Below are 12,058 nucleotides of genomic sequence, written 5' to 3' on the forward strand. Positions count from 1 at the left end.
CGGGAGGAAAACCGAGGGACCCTGGAAGTCAACTCCAACCGTATGACATGTGTTATCCCGGCTCCCCCAACCTAAATAACTGATGTATGCATGCATATAAGTGGATTGTCTTGCTGCCATTAATAGTACGTAGGCGGGTTAAAATGCAGGGGTCATTCCATAACACGTAAGTTCTGGCATATCTATAGTTACATATGAGTAGGCTAAGGTAGGTACTGTATACCTATCGATTTATTCCCCTTCAACCCACCCGTCCCCCTGTCCTTGTAGGTAACTCAACCAACCCCGACCAGTCAGATCAGTCAGAATACAATAATTCCAATTGTCATGCATACTCCCGCAGCAACCAACCAGCCAACCCGTGGATCCGATTCCATCCCCCGATTCTACCTACACAAAATCGAATAAATTCCATCCCAAAAGCAATCACAATAAACCAACCAATCACAATATTCCTATATTCCTCTTCGCCAAGCACAACCACCACTACCACCGAATACTAAATACAGACCAAAGCTCCGGTCCCGTCGGCAAAACACACTAACTAAACCAAACTACATCCGCCCACCGACGGACACGCTCCGGACATTTATCCATTCCTATCTAAAATGATACGGAGTACATTAAATGAGTTATGGATTATGGATTATGGGTGATGGATGATCGCTTAGCAGGTCCCGCGTGGTTCACGTCAATTAGGGCTGAGACGCGCGACTCGTCCGTGGAAGAATCGTTCGTTTCGTTCGGAATTCCTCGGAAGGAGAGGGATGTGGATGGATGGATGGATCCGACCCGACGCAATTATTTGCCGTGGATTGGATTGGATTGGATTCGATCAGTGCCTAGGTCCGAGATATTTCCTGTACAGCCGACGGGGTTTTTGGGTTGTCGGATGTTCATGATTCGTGGAGAGGGTGGGTCGGTGGAGGGAAGGTCACGTGTGGTGAATGGGTGGGTGAGTGGGTGATGCTATGCTTGATTGGGGCATGTAGTCGAGTCAGTGCCAGTCGTTGGATGGGATATTGTCTATCGTGTTTGTTGGGTAGGTGCTTGTCTTTGTATATATATACATATATATTATTTGATCGCGTTATGGGACATAAATCATGCATGGGTCGTGTTGTTACCAATGTCTGACGCTGACGAGGACTTGCTCTCTTGGATCCAGTGGGATGGATGACTGCTGGCCTGTTACTAAACCCAAGCGCATGAGGATTTGCCAGACTAGCTTGCGCTTCAGGTTCTCTCGTACGGGGATCTTCTCGAGTGCATCATACCCGTTGAAGTATTTGGTGAAGGTCGGCCAGTACTTCTTCAGCGAGGTTTGAAGACCCGCGTATTCGAGGTCCCCGTCAGGAACATCGCCCTTGAGTTCGGGGAATCGCGACATGATCTCCTCTAACCATCGGGATTCCAATGGTGAGGCGCGGTGTGGGTAGAGAATCAGCGACGATGTCTTCAAAGAGGTGTTCCGATCCAGTAAGGAATGGGAGAGGTCGAGCTCGTTGTCCCGTTTATATCGCCCTGGCATTGGGGTTTCCTCGCCGCTCTCGTGGCTTTCGAGTGATGACGATGACGACGAGCTGGCATCATCAATATTGTCTTGTTGCTCAGCGTCTGGCATCGACCCCCTCTTGATCAGATATTTGTCCACCTCTTCCTGCCGAAGGGCCGTCTCCACAGCCATCTTGATCTCGGGGCTTATCTTGATTCTCGCAAAGGCGCGCAATTGAGTGACCCAGCCACCTCGCAATAGCCACGCTAATATAGAGAAGTATGTGTCCTTGTGGTCTTTGCTGGGGATAAAGCTTCCATAGGGTCTGGGAGTCCCGCTCATAGCTGATAGCATCTTGGGGAGGCTGGGAAGCGTCGGGAACGCTGCCTGATAAGCCACCGTGGCTACCTCCAGCTTGCTTAGGTCGCAGTTTGGTGACACGACGTAAGTATCCCGTTGATGGAGTGGGGGAATGGCGCGCGCTCTTCTCCAGTACACAAGATGACTAGCCAGCATTTGGATCGTGGAGAGCGGTATGCCGGATGATACAGATATCTGCGCAAACGACTTTGTTGGCTTCGAGCATCGGATATAGTGGGCAAGTGCAGGAGCCAGAGCACCCCCGGATGCTTCTACATCTTTAAGGATCGCTGCTTCATTGTCCAGCAATAAGAGGGCGAAGTGTTTGGCGAGCACCTGGTGGGGCGCGGTGTTCTCGTCAGCGGTGGGATCGTCGACTGGAGTGACACTATCTGCAGTCGTAAGCCAGAGTCCCGGATATGCCTTGTCAGTTGGACCAGGAAGCCATGGCGTTGACGTTAAAGGTGGTATCTGGAGTGAGATGGACACGTCTGCATTCAATGTGACGGAGGCAATCTTGGACGCCGATATACTGGTGAACACCGTGCAGATAGCTCTTGCGAGAGAGGACTGGTTGATCAGCTCCGAGTAGAGGCTGTTAACAGACATCCCTGTTGATTAATGGTCAGCAAGCAACGCTCTTCTAGTCAAACACCACTGGCCAAAACATACGCTTCTCCTTGGCCTTCTCCTTAATATGTGAGATATGCTGCGCCTCCTTCCACACATAATCCGTCCGGGCCTGCTCCCACTTCAGTGCCTTCGAGAACTTCTTGATGATGTTGTCGTAAATCTCCCTTAGTCGCATGGAATACTCCAACAAAGGAGGATCCAACACAAACACCACATTGAACATAGTCATGCAATCCTTATCATCAGGATCCAACGCCTCACTTAGCGTCCTAAACGACCTGACACTCTGCATCGACGCCCTCTGAGACTCATAAGGTGCCATCTGCTTCGGACTCAAAGTCTCCGTAGAAGCAGCAATAAGCTCCGCACTCCCCTCACGCGCATCATCCTCCGCATCATCCCCAGGATTCTCATTATGCCCCAGCTCTCCCCCCTCCCAATGCGCACGAGGCTTCCTCTTCTTCCTCCTTTGTTTCCTCCACGTCCCATCCTCCCGGACAAAGACCGGCCACCCCACAAACGCCAAATCATTGATTCCAACCTCAAACCGCCGCTTATGCCACGATCGCGACGGACTCAACAGCTTCTCCCAGACATCCGCAGGGAGCCCCAACAGCGACTCCCACGGCGGGCGATACGGTCCCGCCTCATCCTCCTGTCTATCCGACGCAGCGCCGGCATCGTCCTCGGCATCAGAATTCGTCCCTCGTTTCCGCATCATCAACAATCCCCTTCCTGATCCTACCGAGCCCGCACGCTGGGACTCCCCGCCCGGCGAACCGGATATGGTTCCATCGTCGAGGCCGAAGTTACTCAACCGTCTGCCCGTTATGGGGTGACACCCTCCGATATGCGGTTGGTTCTGGATTGAATTCGGTGGGTTCGGGGCTGGATTCGGTGGTTGGGCCTCATCTTCTTCGGAAGACGAGGAGGAGCTGCTGTCTTCGCTGGAGCTGGAATCATTGCTTTTGGATTTCGTGCGCGAGGGGCGTCGCGCTTTGGGCGCGCCTCGAAGGCCGTTCTCGCTGAGTGGATTCGGAGGATAGTGGAAGACGAAGCGCGGACCGGCTCGGGAGCGAACTATTAGGATGATTGCCACCAGGCATGGGTCTGGTGGCCGCGCGATGGATGACATTGGTCGTGGGCTGAGTGAATGGGAGAGTGATAGCTGGGACTACCTACTGGCATTTGGGACGGGCGGAGTGACTGATCGCTGGTCGGGGTTGGCGTTAGCGGGACAGCTTCCCCGCATGCTGCAGGTCTGCCAGACTCCAGTTCCAGGACATACACATTTTAGGGGTAGATTAAAATTGATTTGATACATATATTGATTCCTTCTACTGATCTAAAAGCACCAAAAAAGATTGCACATCTAGTCACGTATGATACACAATATATACAGAACAAGCAACCCAACGCCAGAAACGGAGATCTATCATCAATCATCACACAAAAACCACCCTATTTATACACGAACATCCCAGCATATCATACAGCTTCCAGAACCATATCCTCCAAGCGAACCCAACTATGCCTTCTTCTCCGCATTCTCAGCAGGCCCACTCGATGTCCCCTTGTCCTGTGCGAAGACCAGCCCGAGATTCTTGAAGTCGTCCGGCGCCATAAGGTTGCTAACGATCGAGCATATATTAGCCGTATTCCAATTGATCATATATTCCGAAAGGTGTCTTGTCAACATACTTATCCATCCGACACGACAAATACGACTTGGCGAGTTTCCGGCACTCCTCGTCATTCACGCCTCGTTGCGATTTCAGACATTTCAGATAGCTGCTGATGATGTGCTTGCATTCGCCTGTTTCAATGGAGAAGTGTCATGTTAGTTCTTGTTCGTGTCGGAGAAGTGGGCTGATAGGATAGGTCGCGCAAAGGCTCATGATGCTGCTGATGCGAACCGGACCAGGTACAAGGGAGTAATACCGTCATGGTCGAGAGGAAAGCTGCCACGCTCGGGACTAAGGTAACGGACAGTTGTTAGCTCTACTCATTCCTCTGGGATAGTCCAGTGCCTGATGTTCCAAGATTGAAAGGGTAACTTACGGCGTAGGCTTGACAGGAACTGCGCCACCACCGGGAGCTCCGAACCCCATATTGAAAGATTGCTGTTTGCGACGGAGATCAATTGATCAAGAAAGAAGATAAAGATCGACTAGACCGGTATTCGTGCTCTGTATCTGACAGTCGGGGAAATGATAGTTGCTGAAAAACGACACGGCGAGTGGTCCGATAAGACAAACAGAACAAAAGGGATAAACGGTACAAACAGAGCAAACATCCACTGATCTATGAGGATGGGGCGAGATAGCACGGCGATGGTTCACAAATAGAGTCAGTTTGTCTGTTGGCTTATCGCTAGAGTTCTCATGGTCTGCTTCGTACTATATGAGTCTTTCCCGTATGTCTGCCAGGACTGATTATCGTTCCGTTCCGTGGTTGCATAGTGCGGGGTATGAAACCGCAATGCGACACAATCACCCGCGCAAACAAGTATGGGATGAAATAATAGGATACAGGGTGTCTAGGTAAGCTGCGATAGGTGCACGGATGCCAGCTGTAAACCGAGCCCAGCCGCGAATCCAAGTTTGCATCGGCGGAGTCAACCCCTCATGGATCCAGAAGATCCGAGTTTGCATGATATGCCTCTTATATACCAATGACGTTGCATCCGACCCAGCTCCGGACAGGGTATAAAACCACGCTTTGTCCTGTTGGGTGTTTAACATATTAAGACTCCTTTCAGGTGCTGACGTTCCGATAAGCATATCAACATGCCGATGTATGTTCATCTAATCCTCATATTCAGAACTATATCAACCAAACCCAACATGCAATGCTAATGCTAATCATCGCAGGAAACTGGAAGGTAGCTGTCAATGTGGCAGCATCGAGTTCACTCTCGAATCATCAACCCCAGTGCCCTACCAGCTCTGCGCCTGCAGCATCTGCCGGAAGGTGGGTGGGTATAGCGGCAGTGTCAATCTGGGCGGTATTGCCGATAGCCTGCAGATCAAGAAAGGGAAGGATTTAATCAGGTAGGTGATGTGGTTTTCTTCTTTCATACCCTCTTCGAACCATGAAGAAACTATAGGTATTAGAAACATGGTAGATCGAAGCTGACCGGTTTAGGAAATATTCCGCTATCAAGGCTCGCGGCACTCCAGACGAGAAGCTCTGCTCGTCGGAGCGGAACTTTTGCTCCAATTGCAGCACGATGCTCTGGCTCTGGGATCACCATTGGCCAGAACTGATCCATCCCTTTGCTTCGGCGATCGATACCGAGCTGCCGGTTCCGGATGACATGGTCTGCCTCATGGGGGACTCGAAACCGGCCTGGGTGCGGTGGCCTGAAGGGCAAAAGCAGGTATACGATGTGTATCCGGAGGATAGTCTAGAAGACTGGCACAAGAAACACAAGTTATTTGTCGAGTAGCAGTTATAATCTTGGACAAGGGTACGAAGCATTACGAAATATCTACTACACTTCGAAGACATATGGACGTAAAAATTGCAGATCATGATTCATTATATTGATTATTATTTATGCGATGGTAACCTGCAGAATGAGAGTTAGCAGCCGCACCAGCAGACTTTCATGCATAAACATTCGAGAATGAAAAGTTCAGTTCTCCAAGGTGAATCTTGTTTGTTTCGTCAAAGTGGTTCGGTAAGAACACAGCGAATTAAGAATTCATCATGCAAAATCCAGGAAACTGGGAGAGACAGCACTCACACTATAAATGTCACATCGAGGCTACAGTTGTATCCATTCCTAGAACTTGATTCAGAATTAGCCACATATCCAAGACATGCGATGAGTAAATCAAGCATTGATATGTCAACGAAGTCAGGCTAAGAAGCAATTAGCATGGAGGTCTCAAACTGGAGTGGAAGTTACCAACCTCATTAAATCAGATTTTTGTGTTTAGTGTTCACGCCCGTACACAGAGTGCATGGATCAAATAGTGTGAATAACAAGTTCATCATGTGATGTTGACTTGGGGCAAGGAAAATACGAGAAGCAAGAGTGGCAGTACCTATCATACCCTGTTAGTATGACTTGCAACCGAAGGTTTCTGGAAACCGCAGAACGATTGATGAAAGCTCAGGTGACGAGTTCTCAACAAGTTATACACTTCCCCAGCACCCGCAAAGTTTGTACGCTCTGCTTTTGATGGATGCGGGTCGGTGTACACGTTCTGTCCGCCCGTTCGTTCAAAATATCTTCATCGAGGCGGCCAACAAAGGCATAGGAGATGGGAGAGATGATATGTACCTATCAATAGCATGTTAGCGTTGGTCACCACAAGCTGATTGAAGCAATTAGATGAAATTGTAGTTGTCAGACAAGGCTGAAACTTGAGTTAAAACACGAATTCCACATGGTGATTAAGTTTGAGGAATGCCTTAAAGCGTGTCATAGGGTCATCATACAAAGGGGTGTCAAAGAAATGCGAATCGGTGCTTGCCTACCTTTTATAGCAATTGTATCTTGTCGCGTCCGGATATTGTGTCATCATCAGACGATATCAGGATATCAGACTGGGTATGTTCAGACATTCAAGGGCACTTGATTGTATTGAGCACACCCAGCAAACCAACTTTCTCAAGTTGGGGGTGTCGGCGAATGCATGTTGTTGCGGTTGCAAGCTTGGGCAAGTTGAGAAAAAAGTTCTTGTGGGTTGCGGCGAGCTTTTATAGGTCGGAAGCTGGCACCACGGCAAGCGAAAATCTCCGTAGGGTTGTTTGACGCGGAGACAAACACTGCTTTGTCCGGAGCTCTTGGACCCACCCCTCCATCACAGCACAATTGCTGCATCTCTCTACTTCTCTCTACTTCTCTCTACTTCTCTCTACTTCTCTCTACTTCTCTCTACTTCTCTCTACTTCTCTCTACAGGTCTCTTCCAAGTCCCCGGATTTCTCCACAATGTCCCGAAATCTAGTTCTTTAGTTCTTAGTTTGAACCTGAGAACAAAGCTGACCGCTGAGTTGCGTATATTTTGGCATTAGCCGCCGCAGCCTTTCATTCTGCTCTGAACCTGCCGACGGGAACGGCCAGAGACAATGGACTCTTTGTTGGAGCTTTCAGGCCGATGAAGATGATATATCTCGTTTATCACTTTTAAAGGTCAGATCAAAGCGCCACAAAGCTCTAGCTGCACAGTCTGCACCAGGCGCTTGCATAAGGAATATGTCTGCCCTCAGGCAATCGCCGACCTATTGTTGTATAAAGTAAATAAGAATGGCTATATAAGATGCACCCTGATCTGTGCTTCCTTCTTGTCCTACAGCCCTGTCTCTTCTGGGAGTCATCGGTTCTTAAGTTCTTACTGCATTCGCTGCATTCTTGACTTTTCAACATTGCCAAGGCAGAGATCTCTGGGGTTAGCCACTCAAGATGTCCACTGACGCACATGTCTCACATCCCAGGATCTTGCAGGATAGGATGAGAGACTTGCTGGGGACCGGAGATTACTCAGACCTGACTATAACCTGCAAGCAGTACTCTTTCAAAGTACATCGTGCCATCATCTGCCCCCAGTGGCATCATTTCAACCCGCCCATGAGCGATGCTTTCAAGGTAGGCTGTGTGCAACTGCAAAGCAAGCTTTAAATCCATACTAATTCATCATATAGGGGCCGGGCAATTGGGTTCTTGACTTACCCGATGATGAGCCTGTGGCAATCTATCGGGTCCTTGAGTACCTCTATACCGAAGACTACACGGAGGAGGGGTATATAGCGCAATATGTTAGTCCCACAGAAGGGAAGTTTGCCTGTTAAAGGCGTCTTCAGGACTGCCCGATCGCCCTCCAAGTTGCGTGGATTAATATCGAGGTCTACAGAACCGCCGAAAAATACCAACTCTCCTCGTTGATGACTTTGGCCGCCCGAAAGCTCCATCGTTGGGCAGGAGAATATAGGAGAAGTGTCGCGTTTCTCGATGTCCTGGAGAAAGTACTGTACTTGGAACGTGTCATCCCCCAATCCAAGCTTCGCAGTCTCTTCGTGAAACTTACGGCCGACCATATACATCATTTTATAGAACGGCCGCAGTTCCGTAAAATGTTGAACCAATTTGAGGGATTCCAATACGAGGTACTTATGTCAGTGGTGAAACATAAGCGAAGGCAGGACCTGGCTATTGGGAATTTGAAAACATTACGATAGATAAGATTGAGTACTTGAGCTTCAAGTTAATCACTAGTGAATACAATCAATCGGGAACTTTGGATTCTGAACAGCGTAATTTCTAACGATGAGTTTAGTTCTGCTACATATAGTTGCAGCCCCACAGTTGTGATGGTGATCCTGTTTGGGTTGGACCCATGAGGTAACCTCCAGAGCTCAAGCTTTGTCGACCTTCAGCCCTGGGTCCGAGCTGTAGTGGGTCTGGCTGGAAACGTCATAGCCAGGGTTCGATCTGCGTCAATTTGACGTCGACTCCTGTTTTGGATCCTGCGTTTGCCAATTTCTATCACACCATCCTTCGTCTGAAGATGGCTGGCTATAAATGGGGCCTTCGTCCCAGGTGAAAGTCATCTTCCAGCACACGACATCCATCAACACCACTCCAATTGACTCAAACCATTCACAATGCCGACCACATTCAAACTCAACACCGGTGCTGAGATCCCCGCCATTGGGTTCGGAACTTGGCAAGACGCAGAGGCGCAGGAGCAGGCGGTCATTGAAGCTATCAAGGCTGGCTATCGTCACATTGACACCGCCAGAGTGTGAGTTCACACCACTCGACTAGTCACCTTCGTCAAACCGACATGCTCACATCCGACTGCAGATATGGAACTGAACCCGCCGTGGGAAAGGCGATCAAGAAGGCCGGCATGCCCCGCGACCAGCTGTTCATTACCACCAAGCTCTGGAACAACAAGCACCACCCTGACGACGTGGCCCAGGCCCTTCAGGACTCGCTCAATGATCTGGACTTGGATTACATTGATCTGTTTCTGATCCATTGGCCTGTGGCCTTCAAGAGAGGAACCGAGTTGTTCCCGAAGGATGGTGACAAGCCGGCTCTACAGGACGTTGACTATGTTGATGTATGTCTCATGTATCCCGTATGATTGCAATCACTAATGCAACGGCTCCAATAGACATACAAAGCCCTAGAGAAGCTCCTCGACACCGGCAAGGTCAAGGCAATCGGCGTTTCCAACTTCTCCAAGGCGGAAATGGAACGTCTCCTCAAGGAAACCTCCGTCGTCCCCGCAGTCCACCAGCTCGAAAGCCACCCATGGCTGCAACAGCGCGAGTTTGCCGACTGGCACAAGTCCAAGGGCATCCATGTCACCCACTACTCTCCCTTCGGAAACCAGAACGAGCTCTACTCCAAGGAGGGTACCACCATTGGCAAGCTGATCGATGATCCCGTGCTGGTCGAGATCGGAAAGAAGTACAACAAGTCTTCAGCCCAGGTTGCACTTGGTAAGTCGACCTACTGACCACCCACCCTTATGACGAAGAAGAAACAAGCTAACCCCCTACAGCCTGGGGTGTCACAGAAGGTCATTCGGTGCTTCCCAAGTCGAAGACCCCGTCTCGCATCAAGGCCAACCTCGAGGGTGACTTCAAGCTTGATGCAGAGGATGTGAAGAAGATCCGGGGCATTGACCGCAAGCTTCGATTCAATGACAGCAGCGCTGACTTTGGTCGAGAAATGTTCACCGATCTGGATGGCAAGAAATAAGCTGCAGCTTCCATGACGCTGAAGCCTTCTAAAATGTATAATAATAAGTCCTAAATGAGAAACGAAATTCAATGATACACCTATAAGGTGTCTACCTATATCCCCGTAGATAGATTTACGCCGTGGCGGAGTTAAAGTTCACTTTGCAATGGGCGTACCACCCTCAGCATCAGTGCCCGTCTTTATCCTCCTCAGTCACCTGCCATACCTCCCAGCCCATATACAATACCATACACGGTAGGCAGCCACTGTAGACATGCCTACTCTACGACCCTTGCCCCCGGTCCAACTTCATCCTTCATCCTTGACTCTTTATACTCCCCAAGAACTATATACATATACCAGCAAAAACCTCCACCACAATTAAAAGCAAACAACTCTCCCAACCATTCTTCACCACACCCACCGCAAAGCACCAATGGCCCATCCCACCACCAAATCCTCACATCCCACCCCATCACCAGAATCAACACACAAACACCTCCCCAAACGCCTACTCATCTCCTACCTCATCGACTGGATCCTAATCATGTACGTCTTCCTATCTCAATTCCCAATTCCAATCCCCAAACCCTCAATCAATATCCCAAACTAACCACAAAACCACAAAACCAACAGAGGAATCGCCCTAATCGGCTACGCCTTCTCAACTGTGACCCCAAACCACATCCCCTTTTCCCTCACTGACGCGAACATCTCCCTCCCCCATAGAGAAAAAGACACTGTGTCGACGGGCGTCCTAGTCGTTGTATCATTGATAGCACCCGCCGTGATTATTGCTTTTGTGGCGGTGGTGTTCACTACACGGACTATCAGTACCAATGCCGGTACCAGTATCAGGGGTATAAACTGGAGGGGCAAATTATGGGAATGGAATGTGGGATGGATGGGATTGGGGATTGCCGTGGCGGGGACATATATAGCTACACAGGGATTGAAGGATTTATATGGGAAGCCGAGGCCGGATTTGTTGGAGAGGTGTGATCCGGATATCGCTGCGGTGGAGGAGTTTGCGGTTGGGGGGTTGGGGTTGAGGCTTGATGGGGCGCCGGTGATGGTGACGTGGGAGATTTGTCGGAACAGGGCGGAGGAGTTGACGATGGATGGGTTTGCGAGTTTTCCGAGTGGGCATTCTTCTAGTGAGTGGGTTTGGATTTTTAAGGAGGGAGGGATTTGGACTTGATGATGTCTGACAGGGTGATAGTGTCATTTGCGGGATTGACATATCTCGCTCTTTGGCTATGCGCTAAGTTTTCTATCGGATTCCCGTTCCTGGCATACTCGCCGTTTAGTCCGGATCTGCGCAGGCAGGAACGCGGTAGCATCCGGAACCAGGGTGCAGCTCCTCCGGTCTATATGCTCATAGTTGCCTTTGTGCCCATCGCAGTGGCTTTCTTCATATCTGCATCGCGGTGGTTCGACTACCGTCATCATGGATTCGATATTATATTCGGCTCCGTCATGGGAATGGTCTTTGCATGGGTTGGCTTCCGACTGTATCAGCTTCCCATCATGCGCGGTGCAGGCTGGGCTTGGGGGGCGCGGAGCCGCGAGCATGCATTCTTCACGGGCGTGGGACTCCCAAGCCATGTTGCCGCCGACAACTGGGCCACCGTGAGAGATAAAGTTGACGCTGCAGAGAACCGAGCACAAGATGCGGACCTCGAAAGTGCTCGACGGGGCCCGAATGAATGATCAGAGCGACGACACCGCTTTCGGTTCGATTTTGACAGAGGGCGTTTTGGAGCGATGGCGTTTGACTCTACGTTAGTTTGTCTTCTTCCTCATTTCTCTGAGATTCCAGCAATATTGCAGAGATGTAATGGACGGGCAACCATGATA

At 49.9% G+C, this 12,058-nt stretch overlaps 7 protein-coding genes across 7 annotated transcripts; 5 read left to right on the forward strand and 2 right to left on the reverse strand.

The window, feature by feature from the left end:
* Nucleotides 1-483: 483 nt before the first annotated feature.
* BO94DRAFT_121924 (uncharacterized protein) lies at nt 484-1,045 on the forward strand. Its single transcript, XM_025605582.1, has one exon. The coding sequence runs from the start codon at nt 635-637 to the stop codon at nt 965-967; it is 333 nt and encodes a 110-aa protein (XP_025466009.1). The 5' UTR covers nt 484-634; the 3' UTR covers nt 968-1,045.
* On the reverse strand, nt 1,034-3,659 carry BO94DRAFT_495498 (nitrogen permease regulator 3 family protein). Its single transcript, XM_025609265.1, has 2 exons — nt 2,528-3,659; nt 1,034-2,466 (listed from the first exon to the last, which is right to left on the reverse strand). The coding sequence occupies exons 1-2, from the start codon at nt 3,621-3,623 to the stop codon at nt 1,124-1,126; spliced, it is 2,439 nt and encodes an 812-aa protein (XP_025466010.1). The 5' UTR covers nt 3,624-3,659; the 3' UTR covers nt 1,034-1,123.
* A 175-nt stretch (nt 3,660-3,834) lies between these two features.
* On the reverse strand, nt 3,835-4,938 carry BO94DRAFT_536698 (coiled-coil-helix-coiled-coil-helix domain-containing protein). The gene is made up of 4 exons (XM_025612078.1): nt 4,550-4,938; nt 4,430-4,464; nt 4,190-4,304; nt 3,835-4,119 (listed from the first exon to the last, which is right to left on the reverse strand). Exons 1-4 carry the CDS (start codon nt 4,597-4,599, stop codon nt 4,017-4,019), a joined length of 303 nt encoding a protein of 100 aa, XP_025466011.1. The 5' UTR covers nt 4,600-4,938; the 3' UTR covers nt 3,835-4,016.
* Nucleotides 4,939-5,237: 299 nt separating this feature from the next.
* On the forward strand, nt 5,238-5,985 carry BO94DRAFT_536699 (GFA family protein). Its single transcript, XM_025612079.1, has 3 exons — nt 5,238-5,285; nt 5,362-5,541; nt 5,636-5,985. The coding sequence occupies exons 1-3, from the start codon at nt 5,278-5,280 to the stop codon at nt 5,937-5,939; spliced, it is 492 nt and encodes a 163-aa protein (XP_025466012.1). The 5' UTR covers nt 5,238-5,277; the 3' UTR covers nt 5,940-5,985.
* Nucleotides 5,986-7,458: 1,473 nt separating this feature from the next.
* Nucleotides 7,459-8,679, forward strand: BO94DRAFT_599766 (uncharacterized protein; the record flags this gene model as incomplete). Its single annotated transcript, XM_025616333.1, has 3 exons — nt 7,459-8,089; nt 8,146-8,259; nt 8,305-8,679. The coding sequence occupies exons 1-3, from the start codon at nt 7,907-7,909 to the stop codon at nt 8,677-8,679; spliced, it is 672 nt and encodes a 223-aa protein (XP_025466013.1). The 5' UTR covers nt 7,459-7,906.
* Nucleotides 8,680-8,854: 175 nt separating this feature from the next.
* BO94DRAFT_536702 (aldo/keto reductase) lies at nt 8,855-10,294 on the forward strand. Its single transcript, XM_025612080.1, has 4 exons — nt 8,855-9,245; nt 9,308-9,569; nt 9,624-9,954; nt 10,017-10,294. The coding sequence occupies exons 1-4, from the start codon at nt 9,106-9,108 to the stop codon at nt 10,214-10,216; spliced, it is 933 nt and encodes a 310-aa protein (XP_025466014.1). The 5' UTR covers nt 8,855-9,105; the 3' UTR covers nt 10,217-10,294.
* Nucleotides 10,295-10,505: 211 nt separating this feature from the next.
* On the forward strand, nt 10,506-11,911 carry BO94DRAFT_519926 (phosphatase PAP2 family protein; the record flags this gene model as incomplete). Its single annotated transcript, XM_025610088.1, has 4 exons — nt 10,506-10,747; nt 10,835-11,011; nt 11,072-11,355; nt 11,421-11,911. Exons 1-4 carry the CDS (start codon nt 10,635-10,637, stop codon nt 11,909-11,911), a joined length of 1,065 nt encoding a protein of 354 aa, XP_025466015.1. The 5' UTR covers nt 10,506-10,634.
* Between the last annotated feature and the right edge of the window lie 147 nt (nt 11,912-12,058).

The sequence above is a fragment of the Aspergillus sclerotioniger genome (genome assembly GCF_003184525.1).
Source record: "Aspergillus sclerotioniger CBS 115572 chromosome Unknown BO94scaffold_19, whole genome shotgun sequence".
Taxonomy (NCBI): Eukaryota; Fungi; Ascomycota; class Eurotiomycetes; order Eurotiales; family Aspergillaceae; genus Aspergillus; species Aspergillus sclerotioniger.